This window comes from Myotis yumanensis, unplaced genomic scaffold (genome assembly GCF_028538775.1).
Source record: "Myotis yumanensis isolate MYYU_CA2020_CCGP unplaced genomic scaffold, mMyoYum1.0.hap1 SCAF_23, whole genome shotgun sequence".
Taxonomy (NCBI): domain Eukaryota; kingdom Metazoa; phylum Chordata; class Mammalia; order Chiroptera; family Vespertilionidae; genus Myotis; species Myotis yumanensis.
In genome coordinates this window covers 2,426,586-2,445,707 of record NW_027223774.1, presented here as the reverse complement: position 1 = coordinate 2,445,707, position 19,122 = coordinate 2,426,586, and the positions used below count along the sequence as shown (strand labels likewise).

General features: G+C 54.4%; 2 protein-coding genes across 2 annotated transcripts in view; one reads left to right on the top strand and one right to left on the bottom strand.

Moving 5' to 3' along the window:
• Nucleotides 1-3,679, top strand: part of ZNF444 (zinc finger protein 444) — a 10,291-nt gene extending 6,612 nt beyond the window's left edge. The window contains 3 exon segments of the mRNA XM_070401730.1: nt 1,324-1,408; nt 2,977-3,266; nt 3,268-3,679. Of these exon segments, the coding sequence (XP_070257831.1) occupies nt 1,324-1,408; nt 2,977-3,266; nt 3,268-3,579 (687 nt within the window). The 3' untranslated portion in view covers nt 3,580-3,679.
• The window catches only part of LOC138999548 (patr class I histocompatibility antigen, A-126 alpha chain-like), a 375,823-nt gene that overhangs the window by 259,605 nt on the left and 97,096 nt on the right, over nt 1-19,122 (bottom strand). The window lies entirely within an intron of this gene.

Genomic DNA, 19,122 nt, shown 5'->3' with positions numbered 1-19,122 from the left:
CGAACGACCCTTTCACGGGTCGCCTAAGACCATTGGAAAACACGTACATAATTACATATTGTTTTTGTGATTAATCACTATGCTTTAATTATGTTCAATTTATAACAATGAAAATACATCCTGCATATCAGATATTTACATTACGATTCATAACAGCAAAACTACAGTTATGAAGTAGCAACGAAAATAATTTTATGGTTGGAGGTCCCCACAACATGAGGAGCTGTATTAAAGGGTCGCGGCATTAGGGAGGTTGAGAACCACTGGCCTAGAGGCTGGTAGGACATGCACAGGTGCACAAGGGCTGACCGGGCTCCCACAGACAGCAGACAACGTTCTGGGGGGTTATCTCCACTGTCGGGGGGGGGGGGGTTACCGCTGAGAACTCTGGGGTCGAAACCCCAGGCTGGGCTCCCCAACCCAGAGCACCAGAAGGGAGAATGGTGCCCCTGTATCATCTGGCTGTGGGAAGCAGCAGGGTTGCTGTCTGCAGGGAGAGGGGGCTGGGAATGCAGGCACCCTCTTAAAGGGGCCAACAAACAGTTTTGTGTGTGGCCACTTGCCTTGGTCTCTGGCAGAGAAAGGGCAGAGCGGACTGCAGCTGTGTGAGCAGAAGCCGGGGTGGGGGCTCTGGTTAGACTGGAAGGCAGACACCCCATTTTGTCACAGAGTTTGCGAAGGGCAGTAAGCAGAAGCTAAGGCAGCCTGGTGGAATAAGCTAAGGTGGGGCTCAGTGATTGAGCCAGGAGGTCACAGTTCGATTCCCCGTCAGGGCACATGCCCTGGTTGCAGGCTCTGCCCCCAGTGGAGGGCGTGCAGGAGGCAGCCTGATCAGTGGTTCTCTCTCATCGCTGATGTTTCTGTCTCTCTCTCTCCCTTCCTTAAAAAAAAAAAAAAAAAAGCAGCAGCAGCAGCAGCAGCTAGCATGCACTATTCAAAGCAGGTGTATCAGTCAGCTGTTGCTGCGTAACAGGTTGCCCCAAATGTAGTGGTTTAAAAATAAACATGTAGCATCTCATGCAATCTCAGTGGGTTGGGATCTTGTGACGGGTGTGGCGCCACGTCTCAGGAGGCTGCAGCTAAGATGTCGGCTGAGGCTGTCGTCCCCTGAAGGCTGGGGCTAGAGGGTGCGAGGGGGCGCCCTCATGGGCCTCATGTGGGGTGGCCGAGCGAGCACCCCTCTCCCCCCACACGGCAGCCGGCTTGCCTCAGAGCTGGTGATGGGACTCGTGAGTGGTGGAAGGTGAAGCGGGGACAGAGGGGGCGAAAAATCAAGGCCATCGCTCGGCGCGTCTCAACTCAGAACGTGGTGTCTCGTTTCAGGGACCAGCGATGCGGGCCCCTCGGGACGTGATGGAAGGCTCCGGGGTCGGCCTCCAAAAGGAAGACGGTGGGATGATGGCTCTAGGTGAGCAGCCGACCCTTCCCACACCACAGCTTTCTCCCCAGCCCAGCTCGGGGGTCCCCTCCTGCCCCTCACTCATTTCTCAGTGGGTGTCCCTGGCCTCCTTGCCTTAGGCCCCAGACCCTGCGCTGGGCCCCGCCCTGGAGGGCAAAGTGGGGGAGGTGGGTAGGCTGGACAAGAGCGCCCACTGGTGACATGCCCAGGGGTGGTTCTGGCCTGCGCGCTGAAATCCCACCACAGCCCCAGAGATTCGCGGCAGTGCCCACATTCTTTAGCTGCCGACACGCGTGCAGACACGGGTAACTCACCGAGATCGGGTGCTGGCGAAGGCGGGGTGGCCCCAGGCAGTATGACCCAGGCCTTGGCACCCACACCCTCAGCTGGTTGCATGGAGGCCCCACGTCATGTCTCATCGGCTCCGGCTTGGTCATGTTCTTCCCGACCTGGGCTCTATGGCCAGCGGGGCGGCACCCCGTCCCGAGCCCAGGCCTGGCACATGGAGCTGGGACCTGAGCTGGCCCCTTCCAGGCCACACGTGTGACGGTGAGGAAGGGAAGTCAGGTGAACCTGTGGGGGAAGGGGCGATGGAGGGCAGAGACCTGGGACAGCCAGCACAGCAGAACGCTGTCCCAGTGCCGGGAGAGGGCTGTGGTCCTAACAGAGCAGCTTGAGGGTCATCTCAAGGTCGAATGTGGAGGCAGCAGGATGGAGGCCAGAGCAGGGAGGACCCGGGGAGGGTGAGGAGGGTCACAGGACAGGAACCTCCCCATCCATCATCCACCCATCCACTCACCTACCCATCCATCATTCCTTCATTCACCCACCTACCCATCCCACCCATCTGTCTACCCTCCATCTACCTACCATACATAATCCATCCACCCACCTATCCATCCATCATCCCTCCATCCACCTACCTACCCTTCCATCATTCATCCATCCACCTACCTACCTTTCTATCATCCATCCATCCACCCACCTACCCATCCATCATCCCTCCATCCACCTACCTACCCATCCATCATCCCTCCATCCACCCACCCATCTGTCTACCCTCCATCTACTTACCATCACTCCATCCATCCATCCACCCACCTGCCCTTCCATCATCTGTCCATCCACCCACCTGTCCAGCCACCCCATCTGTCTACTCTCCATCTACCTACCATCCATAATCCATCCATCCACGTAACCAACCTCCATCCACCCACCAATTATCCGTCCATTCACGGATCCATTCATCTCACATCCATCCATCCCCCTCGCATTTATTCATCTACCCATTTTCTCCTCCATTCTTCCATCTACTCGCTGACCTGCTGTCTATCCATCGGTTCGCCCTTCCACATCTCTTCTGTGACCTGTACCACTCCCTCCCCCTCTCCCCCCACACCCGCACACCCATTTGCACGACTGTGTAGTGGGCACTGACTGCAGCAGGCGCCGCTATGGGAGCCGCGGGGATGAGAACCCCCTTCCGCAGCGCTGCCCTTCCTGCCCCGATTCGGCCATTCCCCCCGGCCCACCCTGCCCGGCCGTGCCCGCTGCCTGACTGCGCCTTTGTCCCGCAGGAGACGCGGTCCCTGGGACTGAGGAGCCGGCCGCCGGGGACGCCCAGGCCACGCGCCCCTACAAGCAGGAGCCGGGCAGCCCCCCGCTGGCCCCGCCGGCCCTGCCCGCGCCCGACCTGCCCGCCCTCCTGGCCGCCGCCGCGGGCACCGTGTCCTGCCCCGAGTGCGGCAAGACGGCCCTGAAGCCGGCGCACCTGCTGCGCCACCGGCAGAGCCACTCGGCCGAGAAGCCGCACGCCTGCCCCGAGTGCGGCAAGGCCTTCCGGCGCAAGGAGCACCTGCGGCGCCACCCGCGGCACGCACCCCGGCGGCCCCGCGTGTCCCGGGCCCGCGCTGCGCCCCCTGCCGGCCCGCGAGCGGCCGCACGCCTGCTGCGAGTGCGGCAAGACCTTCTACTGGCGCGAGCACCTGGTGCGCCACCGCAAGACGCACTCGGGCGCGCGCCCCTTCGCCTGCTGGCAGTGCGGCAAGGGCTTCGGGCGCCGCGAGCACCTGCTGCGCCACCAGCGCATCCACGGCCGTGCGGCGGCGGCGGCGGCGGGCGCAGCCGGGGCGCCGGGCCCCGAGGGCGGGGGGCCCTTCCCGCCGTGGCCCCTGGGGTAGCCGCCTGCCCTGGTGCCGCCCGACGTCTCCTACTGCCCCGCCTGGCCACCAGGAGCCGCCCCTCCCCCCGCCTGGCTCCTCCCTGGTCTAAGCCGACCTGTACCCCACAACGTTCTCCGGTCCTTCCCAGCTGTTTCTGCCCCAAATCCCGCTTTTGCGGGAAGCAGGGGGTCGGGCCTGTGATCGGGCGGAGCTGCCCATGGTTGGGGCTGGGGAAGCTTCCGTTCAGAGTGGACTTGACCTTTTTCCTGAGTTCAAAGTAGCCTGTGTTTTTCTTCTGAATTTTGTCCCAGTTCGAAAAGGCACCCAGATCTCCCTTCCGCCCACCCCTCCTGACCCCCGCCCGCCCCACCCGTGGAAGGGGCCTCCGCATAGTCCCCTGCACCCCTCACTCCCTCGGGCACACACCCTATGGGTGGTGGGGGGCAGCGAGGCGGGCCAGGGGCCCAGGAGAGGAGCACGGGTGTCCCCCCGTGGGCAGAGGGGCGGCTGAAGACAGGGGAGGGGCCTGGCAGCGGGCTCCGTGGTCTGCGACCCGGGAAGGCAGGAGGGGGACGGAGATGCCGACTCTGAGAAGGCGCGTGGAAGCAATTCACCAGCATCTGCCCAGAAATAAAGTCACTGATGAGGTGCCAGCCCGTCCCGGGTTCTGTGGGGGCGCCACCCTCGCGGGGGGGTGGGGGGGGCGGGAGTTCGGGGAGGGGCTCTCGGGAACCCACCCAGCTCCTGGGCAGCCGTTCCTGCCCTTGAGTCTAGAGAGGGGACCCGCTGAGAGGTGATGGAGGTGAAGGCTCCCCCATTTCCACCCGCGGGAGATACACACACCCGCTGCGGGCCCAGGATCAGGTCACCCCAGGTCCGTCTCAGAGGCAGGGAAAGGGCCGGCTCAGCACCAGGCCCGCCGAGGCGGTGGTTCTGGAGACTGGGCTGTGACCGGGAGCCAGGCTGGTGCTCCCAGAGATCTGTGCGGGCCTGGCTGGGGGTAGGGGGGGGTGCAGTGGCCCCGGGGTTGGTCCTTCTGTCCCACCTCCTTGGGGTCTGGCCAGGGGCTCTATAATGCCTCCGCCTCTGCACCCCCCCTCGTATCCGGCCCTCGGGTGAGTGACGGGAGCAGCCTGGGCCGCCCTCGCTTGGTCCCTGAATCCATCTCAGTCCCAACTTCCAAACACACCCCGAAGCCATGACCTCCTGGACCCCCCTCACCCTCCAGGTCAGCTGCTTCCGACGGTGCGATGCTCTTACGGGTGACCCCACGGCTTGAGGGAGGGAGGTGGAGAGGGCAGTGACCTCCCTCCAAGCGGAACTCACCTGGTCTGCGACTGGGTCTCCACCCCCTGAAGACCGGGGTAGGCAGGGCTCCCGGGCCGCCTCCAGCAGCCCCCGGTCACCGGGTCACCACCGCGCAGGGACGGCGGCCTCGCGGAGAGCGGGGCCGGACCTTGTTCTGCACGGACCCAGGGGCCCCTGGTGGCCGGGCCAGGCGGCCTGGGAAGAGCCGACAGGGAGCCCCTGTCCAGCCGCACTTGAGGCTGACGCTCCAGGGAAAGAGGAGGAAGATGGACAACCAGCAGTTGCGGAAACCAGGCGGCAAATGGCCATGAATCGGATTTTTTATAAAATATATTTTATTGATTTTTTTACAGAGAGGAAGGGATAGAGAGTTAGGAACGTCCACCAGCTGCCTCCTACACGCCCCCTACTGGGGATGTGCCTGCAACCAAGGTACATGCCCTTGACCGGAATCGAACCTGGGACCCTTCAGTCCGCAGGCCGACGCTCTATCCACTGAGCCAAACCGGTTACAGCCATGAATCGGATTTTAAAGGAGGGGCCCTGGCCGGTGGCTCAGTGGGTAGCGCCTCGGCCTGCGGACCAGAGGGTCCCGGTTGGATTCCGGTCAAGGGCACGGACCTCAGTTGCAGGATCCTCTCGGCGGGCCCCTGGTCAGGGCTCATGTAGGAGACAACCCACCGGTGTGTCTCTCTCACATGGATATTCCTCTCTGTCTTTCCCCCTCTCTTCCACTCTCTCTAAAAATCAATGGGAAAATAGCCTGGGGTGAGGACTCAAAAAGCAAAAAAAAAAGAAAAGGGGGGGGGGGGCGGGGAGGGTGAGCCCAGCTGGCGTGGCTCCGTGGTTGAGCGTCAAACTGAACCAGGAGCTCACGGTTCAATTCCCTGTCAGGGCACCTGCCTGGGGTCTGGGCTCCATCCCTGGTGGGGGGTGAGCAGGAGGCAGCCGGTCCATGATTCTCTCCATTCCTCTCTGAAATCCATAAAAATGTATTTAAAAAGAAGGAAGGTGATGGGATGAAGAGGGCATTTGGGGGTGAGCAGTGGAGGCTGAGGAGTCAGGGAAGGTCTATGAGGAGGGGCCCGGGTGGGGGCCTGGGTGACTCCAGATGGCGATGCCCGGAGAGGGACCAGCCAGGCCCAAGGCCACAGGAAGAAGCGAACCGGAGCGGCTGGACCCAGGAGGGGCGAGGAAGGACCTGAGTCATGGCCTCTGCGAGTGTGATTTTGCTGTTGTCCTGCTGGGGGTTTAAATCACTGGGTTTTCACTTTAAAAGCTGCATCTTAGCTGCCCAGTAGGAGACGAGGATGAGATGCAGGTGAGCGAGTCAGTTCAGGGGAGAGAAGCAGGAACCAGCTGCTCCCTGCCACACGCCTGACCTGGGAACTGACCCTGGTCCCCACTCTGTCTGACAGCCACTGGGAAGCCTGATGGCTAAGCAAACAGGCCCCGAATCCAGATGCCTGGGTTTCCATCTGGCTACCTGAGAGCTGTGCAAGCTTGGGAAAGTGACTTGACTTCTCTGAGCCTCATGTCTGTCACTGGTACAACGTGCCCCATTCCCTACCTCACTGGGCGGGGGAGCAGCCACACTGGGCAGCCAGAGGGCTCTGACCCAGCAGAGTCCGCCAAACAGGAGAACCCCCTGGGGAGCCACACCCCACACCTGGCAAACCCTTAGCTCTGGGTGTGGCCACCAAGCCCGGGTGCCGGAGAGGCCAAGGTGGTTGGGCATCATCTTGTGCAACAAAAAGCTGCCAGTTCCATTCCCAGTCAGGGTACAAGCCGTGGTGGTGGGTTCCATCCTCAGGTGCCTACAGGGAGCAACCAATCTCGCCTCCCCTCCCCTCCCCTCCCCTCCCCTCCCTTCCCCTCCCCTCCCCTCCCCTCCCCTCCCCTCCCCTCCCCTCCCCCTCCCCTCCCCTCCCCTCCCTTCCCCTCCCTTCCCCTCCCCTCCCCTCCCCTCCCCTCCCCTCCCCTCCCCTCCCCTCCCCTCCTCTCCCCTCCCTTCCCCTCCCCTCCCCTCCCTTCCCCTCCCTTCCCTTCCCCTCCCCTCCCCTCCCTTCCCCTCCCTTCCCCTCCCCTCCCCTCCCCTCCCCTCCCCTCCCCTCCCCTCCCTTCCCCTCCCCTCCCCTCCCTTCCCCTCCCTTCCCCTCCCCTCCCCTCCCCTCCCCTCCCCTCCCTTCCCCTCCCTTCCCCTCCCCTCCCCTCCCCTCCCCTCCCCTCCCCTCCCCTCCCCTCCTCTCCCCTCCCCTCCCCTCCTCTCCTCTCCTCCTCCTCTCTCTCTCTCCCACGAGGATCAGTGAAATGTGAATGTCAGATAAAGAAATAATTCAGAACAGACACATCTAAATGATGCTGTGGTCATGGCTGGTTTGGCTCAGTGGATAGAGCTTTGGCCTGCAGACTGAAGGGTCCCAGGTTCAATTCCATTCAAGGGCACATGTGCGGGTTGCGTGCTCCATCCCCAGTAGGGAGCGTGCAGGAGGCAGCCGCTCCATGATTCTCTCATCATTGATGTGTCCATCTCTCCCTTCCCTCTGCCTTCCTCCCTGAAATCAATACAAATATATATATATTTTTAGAAAATAAAAAGTGTGGTGTATCTGACGTCCACATTGCACTGGGTATTCTGTAGGGAATCTGGCCACTCTCCTGGGACCTCCCTATTTTGCATAAAATAAAGGACAACAGAGGACAAACAAGGGATAAGGGTTGAACCGTGAAATATTTATTGAAACAAACAGCAAGACTGACAGAGTATGGGGCCAATGGGGAACATGAGTAATTACTCAAGGACCCCAATTCTAATTCATAGACCCCCGTCTAAGTGCTCATCGACCATGTTTGCACCATAGGAGACCCGTTAGTTTCCTTCTGGGTCAGAAGGGACCTGGGGCGCCTGGTGGACATGTGTCCTTTGGTGGCGTTTAAACGTCCCCAGGTGGCGGAAGGCCAGGTGGCAATGGGGACACTGGTAGGGTCTCAGGCCCGAGTGGGTGCGCATGTGCACGTTGAGGTTCCCGCGGTGGCCGAACCTTCTGTGGCAGACGGCGCACTCGAACGGCTTCTCCTGGGTGTGGACCGGCTGGAGGACTTTCTGCCCCTGAAGGTGGGTAACCAAGGGGGGTTAAACGTGTCTGAAGCCAGGGGTGGGAAGCTCTGTCCCTCCTTCCCCCGTCCTGTCCATCTCCCTGACCTGAGACCCCAGCTTACCTAACAGCACAGTTTGGTGACTCTGCCTAGACTTCCTTGGGGCCAAGCCTGTCACCCCCCAACTCCCAAGTCTGTCATTATGTGGACCCATCACACCTTTACTTCAAGCCCATACATTACACTCCTTACTCTTTTTTTTTTTTTAAGATTTTAAAATATATATATTTTATTGATTTTTTACAGAGAGGAAGGGAGAGAGACAGAGAGCCAGAAACATCAATGAGAGAGAAACATCAATCAGCTGCCTCCTGCACATCCCCCACTGGGGATGTGCCCGCAACCCAGGTACATGCCCTTGACCGGAATTGAACCCGGGACCCCTCAGTCCGCAGGCCGACGCTCTATCCATTGAGCCAAACCAGTTTTGGCCACTCCTTACTCTTTATGTTGTTGTTAATCCTCACCCCAGGATATTTATTCCATTGATTTTTAGAGAGCCAGGAAGGGAGGTGGAGAGAGAGAGAGAGAGAGAGAGAGATAGAGAGAGAGAGAGAGAGAGAGAGGAGAGCCAGAGAGAGACATCAATGTGAGAGACACATTGACTGTCTGACTCCTGCAATCACCCCAACTGGGCAGGGAATGGAACCTGCAACCCAAGTATGTGCCCTTGACTGGGAATCAAACCCACAGCCCTGCAGTCCTGGGTCTGATGCTCCAACCACTAACCAACACTGGCCACGGCAACAGTGTTTAGTCTTCATTCTCTAAGCTGCCTCTCCTGGTATCTCAACTGCTCACTGCCTTCACTTGTGGAGGCAAAGCGATTCTGGACCCCGCTCTCCTCAATCCTCACGCCTGATAATGCCTAGAGGAAAATTAGATTTTTATCGGCCTGTGGACCACATTGGTTCAGAAATGCCTATGGGGTTAATGCATCCGCTGGATGCATTCATGGGTCCCTTTCTATCCTGTGTCAAATGTCCCAAATGCTGTAGCAGCTGTGGTCACCGATTCCCCTTGTACGGGCTCCCACCTGTCCCCACAGATCAGGGCATCACACACTCACCTGTCCCCACACCATCTCCCTGGTTCCAGGCTGGTTCCTCGGCTCTCTGTTGACCTCCTGGATGTTCTCAGGATGTACCCCCGTCTGATTGATGGGGGATCGGGACTTCATGGACAAGTCCAACACCTGGTCTGTGTCACCGTCTTCCTCGTCAGCCATCTGGACATCGGAATTCTCCTCAAGATACTTCTGCTCTTGGAAGGTGACGACCTTCTGTGGGGAGAAAATTGAACAAGATAAGACCCGGGATGTATCCTACTCCTTGCATGTGTCCTACGCAACACTCACACTTTCAGTGGAACAACACATGGATGTTTCCCTCTCTCTCCCTTCTTAATTCTCTACAAAAAAGTTATTGTTTTAATCAATCAGTCAAATAGCAACCTCCCAAATGGTGGCAATCAAACATGTCTCCCAACGTTGGCAGAGGCTCCCTGGAGAGAAAGGCGCCGTCCCTGCACCTGGTCTGTGCCTCAGTTTCCCCATCGGTGAGGCAGAACCGACAAGTCTACCCCCTGAGGTTATTCTGAGGTCATTGGGAAAGTGAGCCTGAGGACGGAGATCAAATGTACACAGATGTCCATCTCAGGAATGCTAATGTGGCCTGGCCGCCATGGCTGAGTGATTGAACGTCAACCTATCAACGAGGAGGTCACGATTTGATTCCAGGCCAGGGCACACCACTGGGTTTCGGGCTTGATCCTCAGTGCAAAGGCATGCAGGAGGGCCCAATCAATGATTCTCTCTCATCACTGATGTTTCCCCTCTCTCTCTCTCTCCCTCCCTCTCTGAAACCAACAAAAATATATTTTAAAAATGAAACAGAACATTAAAGAATGCCGCTGTGTACATTTACCAGCCTCCTTCCCCTCTGCCGATCGCGAGGGTCCCACTCACCCATTTCCTGGGTTTCTCCTGATTTCTCAGCAAGACCTTCAGTTCCTGGCACCTCTGCACGCGCCTCTCCCTCACCAAGACCTGCAGCTCCAGGGGCATGCAGATCATGAACTTCTCCAGCAGAAGCTTATCCAAGATCTGCTTCTTGGTGAGCACATCCGGCCTCAGCCAGCGATGGAGGAGCGCACACATTGTGGCCACGCTCTGGAGGGGGTCTGCGTCCCCCGAGTGTTGGAAGGCTCTGAAGAGCACGTGCCCCCTCTCAGAGTCCCGGTGCTGTTCTTCAGTGAGGTTTCCCTGGGGCAGTCCGGCCGGTGGCAGCTCCCAGCCCAGGCTGCCCTGGGGGTGCCCATGACCATCGGAAAATGCCTGGTCTGTAGCCATATTCCCTGGAAACGTGAGCTCCTGATGGAGAGGGACAGAAGGGACTGACTCGGTATCAGGTCCACAGTTCTGGGGGGAAGAGAGGAGAGGATAAGTGGAGTTTAACCTGCTGATCCACCCAATACTAAACAGCTGGGACCTGAGGCCATGCCCCCTGCCTGGCGGGGCATGACCGGGGACCTCAAGGTGCCTTCCCCGCCCCAGGGCTGGGCCTGGGGACCGCTAAATCTCTGGGACACAGCAAAAGCAGCCCTGATTGGGGAGTTCATAGCTCTACAGGCATACCTCAAAAAAACAAGAAAAATCAGCAATAAACTATTTAACTCTACAACCTAAAGAACTAGAAAGAGAACAACAAGAAAATCCCAGAGCAAGTAGAAAGAAGGAAATAATAAAGACTAGAGCAGAAATAAATAAATGGAGACTAAAACAACAATACAAAAAAAAACCAATGAAACCAAGAGCTGTACCTTTGAAAGGATAAACAAAATTGATAAACCATTAGCCAGACTCATCAAGAAACAAAGGAAGAGGACCTAAATAAATAAAATGAACAACTAAAGTGGAGAAGTAACCACTGACACCACAGAAATACAAAGGATTGTAAGACAATGAACAACTGGTATATGTCTACAAGCTGGACTATGTGGATGAAATAGACAAATTCCTAGAAAAATATAATCTTCTGAAACTAAATCAGGAAGAATCAAAAAACCTGAATAGGCCAATAACAACTGATCAAATAGAAGCAGTAATGAAAAAACTTCCACCAAACAGAAGCCCAGGTCCAGATGGCTTCACAGGGGAGTTTTACCAAACATTCAAAGAAGAATTAGCATCATACTCCTCAAACTATTTCATAAAACCCAAGAGGAAGGAATACTTCCAAACTCTTTTTACGAGGCCAGCATTATCCTAATTCCAAAACCAGATAAAGACACTACAAAGAAAGAGAATAACGGGCCAATATTCCTGATGAACATAGATGCTAAAACAATTGAACAAAATATTAGCCAGTCACATCCAGCAATACATTAAAAAGATTAGAAACCATGACCAAGTGGGATTTATTCCAAGAATGCAAGGTTGGTACAATATGCATAAATCAATAAATGTGATACATCACATAAACAAATTGAAAGAACGAAAATCACATGATCATATCAATAAACGCAGAAAACCATTCGACAAAATATAACATCCATTTTTTATAAAAACTCTCAGCAAAGTGGGAATAGAGGGAGCATATCTCAACATGATAAAGACCATATATGACAAGCCTACAGCCAACATCATACTCAATGGGCAAAAACTAAAACCATTTCCCCTAAGAACAGGAACAAGACAGGGATGCCCTCTCTCACCACTCCTATTCGACATAGTACTGGAAGTGCTAGCCATAGTGATCAGACAAGAAGAAGAAATAAAAGGCATCCAAATTGGAAAAGGAGAATTAAAACTGTTATTGTTTGCAGATGACATGATATTGCACATAGAAAACCCCAAAGACTCCATAAAAGAACTACTAGACTTAATAGATGAATTTGGCAATGTAGCAGGATACAAAATTAACACCCAGAAATCTAGGGCTCTTTTGTATACCAATTAGTGGCCCAGTGCATGAAATTCATGCACATTAAAAGGGCATTAATTAGAGGAAATATTTTAATATGTTCTTTGCCCTTTCTCTATAATAGAAGTGTCAGAGAGGAAAGAAAATTAGTAAAATGTATATGAAAATCTTCCTCCTGTCAGAGTCTGGGGTGCACCACGGGACCAACAGTCAAGTATCCACCCACCCACGGTAGCCTCGAAATCACATGAGACCCAGACCCGGCCAGCCCCATCCCCATTGGGCTACATCCAGACCTGGCTGGTCCCAGCCTTGTTAAGCCCTGCCAGGGGTCGGGCACAGCCTCAGGTCCCCTGGCCTGGTGCCAGGGAGGGGGGTGTGCCTTGTGTTCCCCTGTCAAGCCCCACTGGGCGGCGGGCGCAGCCTCAGGTTCCTCGTCAAGCTCCGCTGTGGTCACAACTTCCCCTTGTACCGGCTCCCACCTGTCCCCACAGATCAGGGCATCACACACTCACCTGTGCCCACACCATGTCACTGGTTCCTGGCTGGTTCCCCGGCTCTCCATGGACCTCCTGGCTGTTCTCAGGATGTACCCCCGTCTGACTTATGGGGGATCGGGACTTCAGGGACAAGTCCAACACATGGTCTGTGTCACCGACTTCCTGGTCGGCCATCTGGACTTCAGAATTCTCCTCAAGATACTTCTGCCCTTGGAAGGTGACGACCTTCTGTGGGGAGAAAATTAAACAAGATAAGACCTGGGATGTATCATACTCCTTGCATGTGTCCTACCCAACACTCACACTTTCAGTGGAACAACACATGGATGTTTCCCTCTCTCCCCCTTCCTCATTCTCTACAAAAAAGTGATTGTTTGAATCAATCAAATAGCAACCTCCCAAATGGTGGCAACCAAACATGCCTCCCAACATTGGCAGAGGCTCCCTGCAGAGAAAAGCACCATCCCTGCACCTGGTCTGTGCCTCAGTTTCCCCACCCCTGAGGCAGGACCGACAAGTCTACACCCTGAGGTTATTCTGAGGTCATTGGGAAAGTGAGCCTGAGGACGGAGATCAAATGTACACAGATGTCCAACTCAGGAATGCTAATGTGGCCTGGCCGCCATGGCTCAGTGGTTGAACGTCAACCTATGAACCAGGAGGTCATGATTTGATTCCAGGCCAGGGCACACGACTGGGTTGTGGGCTTGATCCTCAATGCAAAGGCATGCAGGAGGGGCCAATCCATGATTCTCTCTCATCATTGATGTTTTTTTCTCTCTCTCCCTCCCTCTCTAATATCAACACAAATAGCCCTAACCGGTTTGGCTCAGTGGATAGAGCGTCAGCCTGCAGACTCAAGGGTCCCAGGTTCGATTCTGGTAAAGGGCATGTACCTTGGTTGCAGGCACACACCCAGTAGGGAGTGTGCAGGAGGCAGCTGATCGATGTTTCTCTCTCATCGATGTTTCTAACTCTCTATCCCTCTCCCTTCCTCTCTAAGAAATCAATAAAACATATTTAAAAAATAAAATAAAATCAACACAAATATATTTAAAAAATAGCCCTAACCGGTTTGGCTCAGTGAATAGAGCGTCGGCCTGCGGACTGAAAGGTCCCAGGTTCGATTCCAGTCAAGGGCATGTACCTTGGTTGCGGGCAACATCCCCAGTGGTGGGTGTGCAGGAGGCAGCTGATCAATATTTCTCTCTCATTGATGTTTCTAACTCTCTATCCCTCTCCCTTCCTCTCTGTAAAAAAATCAATAAAATATATTTAAAAAAAATAAAAAATAAATAAAACACAGAAAATTAAAGAATGCCGCTGTGTACATTTACCGGCCTCTCTCCCTCCTGCCCATCATGAGGGTCCCACTCACCCATTTCCTAGGTTTCTCCTGGTTTCTCAGCAAGACCTTCAGTTCCTCGCAGCTCTGCACAAGCCTGTCCTTCACCAAGACCTGCAGCTCCAGGGGCATGCAGATCATAAACGTCTCCAGCAGAAGCTTATCCAAGATCTGCTTCTTGGTGAACACATCGGGCCTCAGCCAGCGATGGAGAAGCGCAGACATTTTGTGCACACTCAGGAGCGGGTCGGCGTCCTCCGAGTGTTGGAAGGCTCTGAAGAGCATGTGACCCCTCTCAGAGTCCCGGTGCTGTTCTTCAGAGAGGTTTCCCTGGGGCGGTCCGGCTGGTGACAGATCCCAGCCCAGGCTGCCCTGGGGGTGCTCATGACCATCGGAAAATGCCTGGTCTGTAGCCATATTCCCTGGAAACGTCAGCTCCTGATGGAGAGCGACAGTAGGGCTCAGACTCAGGAACAGGCCACAGTTCTCGGGGGAAGAGAGGAGAGAAAGAGATGGGTTTCACCTGCTGATCCACCCAATACTAAACACCCCTCACTGGTCCCATATTGAATACCCTGGAAGTTAACCCATAGTATTTTTCTTTTAAAAAATATTTCATTTTATTGATTTTAGAGATAGAGGAATGAAGAGGAGAGAAACATCAATTAGTTGAACCTGCAGGCCCCGCAATGGGGATCGAGCCTGAAAGCTGGGCCTGTGCCTGACCAGGAAACAATCCAGTGACCTGTTGGTTCATGGGTCGACACTCAACAGCTGAGCCCCACTGACCGAGCTCCAAAATGTATTTTAATAATAACATCAGCGTTTAGCTTCTCCTCAAGACAAGATACAGGGGCCTGGCCGGGTAGCTCAGTTGGTTAGTGCATCGTCCCCTTAGGCCAGTTTGCAGGCTCCATGCCGAGTCAGGGCACAGACAAGTGTCAACCAATGAATGCAATGCTAAGTGCAACAAGAGATCTCTCTCTCTTTCTCTCAAATCATCAATTAAAAAAAAAAAGATAAGATACAGCAATTCCATTGGTAAATTTAAATCACTGTTTGGTCATGATTCTATAGAAAAATACAGAAAACAAATATTTACAATCTGGATTTCCATGGCATTTAATACGTTGTAAATATTAACCAAAGATTGTCCTCCAACATTTTCTGCTTCTCTCCAGACGAGGGACAGCACAAAAGAACCCTAGGAGAATTAATTTCTATAGATATTGTCTTATTGTGGCAAAATGCACAACCTACAATTCACCACTTGAGCTCCGTTTTTGTAATCCTATCCAAGCATAAGAAGAGAGAGTGAAAAAGAGAGAGATTTGTCTGTCCAGGTATCTATGCCTCCATTGGTTGATTCTTGTATGTGCCCTGACTCGGTGCTGTAACCAAGTGGGCTATGCAGCCAGGGCCTAACTCTTTTTTAAAGGGTTCAGTTTCGGGCCTCTAAGTGCCTTGGACATGCTGTGGGACCCTCCCCACTGTCTGGGCCCAGAACCTCATTTTTGTCACCACAAAAGGAAACCCTATCCCACCAGGTTCTCTGCCCCATCCCCCACCTCCTGCCCTCTGCCCTCATTCACTGATCTGTTTGGATAAATGGATTAACGGGTCTCATATACATAATCTCATCCCAGAAAAAGCTCTTTGAAATATTCAGGAAGCAAGATTTTTAATGAGAAATGTTCACCCTAGTTCAGCGGTTCTCAACCTGTGGGTCGCGACCCCTTTGGCTGTCGAACGACCCTTTCACAGGGGTCGCCTAAGACCATCCTGCATATCAGATATTTCCATGATGATTCATAACAGTAGCAACATGACAGTGATGAAGGAGCCACGAAAATAATTTTATGGTTGGGTCACAACATGAGGAACTGTATTTAAAAGGCCAGAAGGCTGAGAACCACTGCCCTAGCTGTTTTGGCTCAGTGGATAGAGCGTTGGCCCATGGACTCAAGGATCCGTGTCAGGGGCACGTACCTCAGTTGCAGGCTCAATTCCCAGCCTGGGATGGGGTGTGGGCAGGAAGCAACCAATCAATGTGTCTCTCTCACATGGATGTTTCTCTCTCTCTCTGCCTCTCCCTTCCACTCTCTCTAAAAATCAATGGAAAAGCATCCTAGGTGAGGAGTAACCAATAATAAGCAGAAATGTTCCCAGGCCCTAAGGGACCTTCCAAAGGCCAGAGCCACGTCCCAGGATTCTCCGGAGTCCAGATCCCTCTCAAATGCTGCAACTATGAGCACAGGGCCGCCCAGTGTTCCTTCCACCACGGGGAGGGGGGTCCCTCTGAAGATCAGGGCAAGGTCGCTGGAGAGTCAGGAGGGTGAGACCCAAGGCCAGGTGTGTGTGTGTGTGTGTGTGTGTGTGTGTGTGTGTGTGTGTGTATGTGTGTAGGGGGTTCCCTAGAGTTTCCTGTGTCTGGAAGTTGGGAGCACATATGTAACAGCATGAAGCCATGACCCTGGGGATTGAGGGGTTTCATGTCACTGGAAATCTGGGATTGGCCTGGTCGGTTCTAAAACCTGTGGGTTCCTTTCACGTTACGAAATCCACGGAAAAAACAAACAGAAAATCAACACCAACAACAAGGACAGCCACGGAGTCACAGAGAAACGTGACACCAGGGCCAGGATATGGAAGCAACCGACCAGCCATGAACAAGACGCTGGGATCCAGCGGAGGTGGCGCCTGTCCGCAGGGGAACATTACTCAGCAACGAAAAGGAATGGAATCCCACCGTTTGCCGAGGCTGGAAGGAGCCCGGGAGGCGTTATGCTGAGTGCAAGAGGCCCGTCAGAGACAGACAAGTTACCCCAAGATCCCCCTTCGATGTGGAATCTACAGAACAAAGTGAATGACAAGCACAGTCCTAGGCACGGGGAACGGGCTGATGGTCGTCACAACCGGGTCTGGGTGGGGGAGGGGAGGCACGGCAAGGCCTATTAGATGCACCCCCATTGCACCCCCCAAAATAAAAATGAATCCGGCCAAAATGCCAACAGTGGCCTAGACTGAAAAGCGCTCGTTTAAAACAGAAACCACGCCCTGTGCGTGAAGGGGGGCCAGGGGGACCCCTGGTTTCCACGCGATCTCAGAAATGAGGCACAGCGCACACACCCGGGTCGCTCTGAGACCAACCTCCGTGCATCCCTCCGTCCGTCCGTCCGTCCGTCCGTCCACCCATCCACCCCGCCTCACTCCCTTCCAAACCCCGGGCCTCGGACGCGCCCCCCACCTCCCCCCACTCACCGCCTCCACAGCCCCCACACCCGCAGCTCCTGCAGCCGGGATTGGCGACCTCTGTGCCAGGAGCTGACACCCGCCTGTATGCGTACCGGCTCCGGGCATCACTTCCTGTTCCCCGCCCCGCCCTGTGATTGGTTACAGACCAGGGTTGATCCATTTTTCATAATCCGCTGGGACAGGGTTTCCGGGAGAGGAACGCCTGCGGCCGCATGGGGCGTGTTGGCCTATGAGCTGCACGAGTCTGATAGGTTTGTAGGATCCAGACACGCAGAGCCGGCCCTGGCGGGTGTGGCTCAGGGATACGAGCGCGGGCCTGGGTGCCGAGGGGTCACGGAGGGTCGCGGGTTCGGTTCCCCGTTCGGGCACAGGCCCTGGTTTGGGGTTCAAGCTCCATAAATTCAATGGTTCTGTCTCTCTTTTTTGCTCCCGAGAATCAAATTAAAAAGAATAAATAGCCCTGACCGGTTTGGCTCAGTGGATAGAGCGTCGGCCTGCGGACTGAAGGGTCCCGGGTTCGATTCCGGTCAAGGGCATGTACCTGGGTTGCGGGCACATCCCCAGTGGGAGATGTGCAGGAGGCAGCTGATTGATGTTTCTCTCTCATCGATGTTTCTAACTCTCTATCTCTCTCCCTTCCTCTCTGTAAAAAATCAATAAAATATATTTTTTTAAAAAATTCTGTAAAAAGAATAAATAAAAAATAAAAGAGCCCAGCCAGCGTAGCGCAGTGGTGAGCATTGACCTATGAACCAGGAGGTCACGATGGGATTCCTGATCAGGGCACACGCCCAGGGTGCAGGTTCAGTCCCCACTAGGGGGCGTGCAGGAGGCGGTGGATCCATGATTCTCACTCATCATTGATGCTTCTACCTCTCTCTCCCTTGCCTTTCTTCTCTGAAATAATTAATAAAAATCTATTAAAAAATTGTCAAGATGGTAAATTTCATGTGACTTGTATTTTATCTCAGCTAAACTATGTTTTTTAACTTTATTTGTATTGTTCACACTATTACAGGTGTCCTCATCTCTCCCCGCCCCCCTTTTGCCCGTCTCCACCCAGTTCCCACCCACCCTTCCCTCTGGCCCTCACCATGGGCTGCGATCATGGGCTATGCATTTGAATTATTTGGCTAATCCCTTTACCTTCTTTCAGACAGTCTTCCCCTCCCTACCCCCACAGCAGTTAGCCTATTCTATTAAATAGTTTTTAAAAACTAGTTTGGTCCAGCCGGCGTGGCTCAGTGGTTGAGCGTTGACCTATGAACCAGGAGGTCACAGCTCAATTCCTAGTGAGGGCACATGCCCAGATTGCAGGCTTGATCCCCAGTGTGGGTCGTGCAGGAGGCAGCTGATTGATGATTCTCTCTCATCATTGATGTTTCTCTTTCCCTCTCCCTTCCTCTCTGGAATCAATTTAAAACATCTCTCTCTCTCTCTCTCTCTCTCTCTCTCTATATATATATATATATATATATATATATAGTTTAGAGGCCCAGTGCACAAATTCCTGCACAGGTGGAGTCAGGCCAGCCCTCCCTGATCAGGTTGGCGGGGTCCGCCAGCCCATGACATCACTATTCCAGGGGGAGGAGCCCTAGGTGGTTGGCTGGCCGGCCCCACCCCTGGTTGAACCCCTGGTTGAACTCTCAGTCAAGGGGACAATTTGCATATTAGCCTTTTATTTTATAGGATATATTTTTTAAAGACTAGTTAGGGGAGTTTGATTAAGGAGGGACCATGGCCAGGAATGTGCCCCCCGCCCAACTCCTTCCTCAGATGTGTCCCTCACCTGACTCCTCTGAGCACAGCAGGCCTGTCTCCCTGCATCACCAGGACACAGGGAGGGCGATTGGCACCTGGAAAGAGGGTCTCCTCTCCTTTCGAAGGCCTCCCTGCCTCCCCTGCTCATCACAGCGCAGTGTGGTCACAAAGTGATGAGGAAAAGTCATGCCCCATCTGGGTCACAGCTAATTCGAGGCTCGGGTCTCCCCCAACTCCCTTCCCTTCAATAAATAAATAAAATATTCTGTAAAAAGAATAAATAAAAAAATAAAAGAGCCCCTGGCAGAGT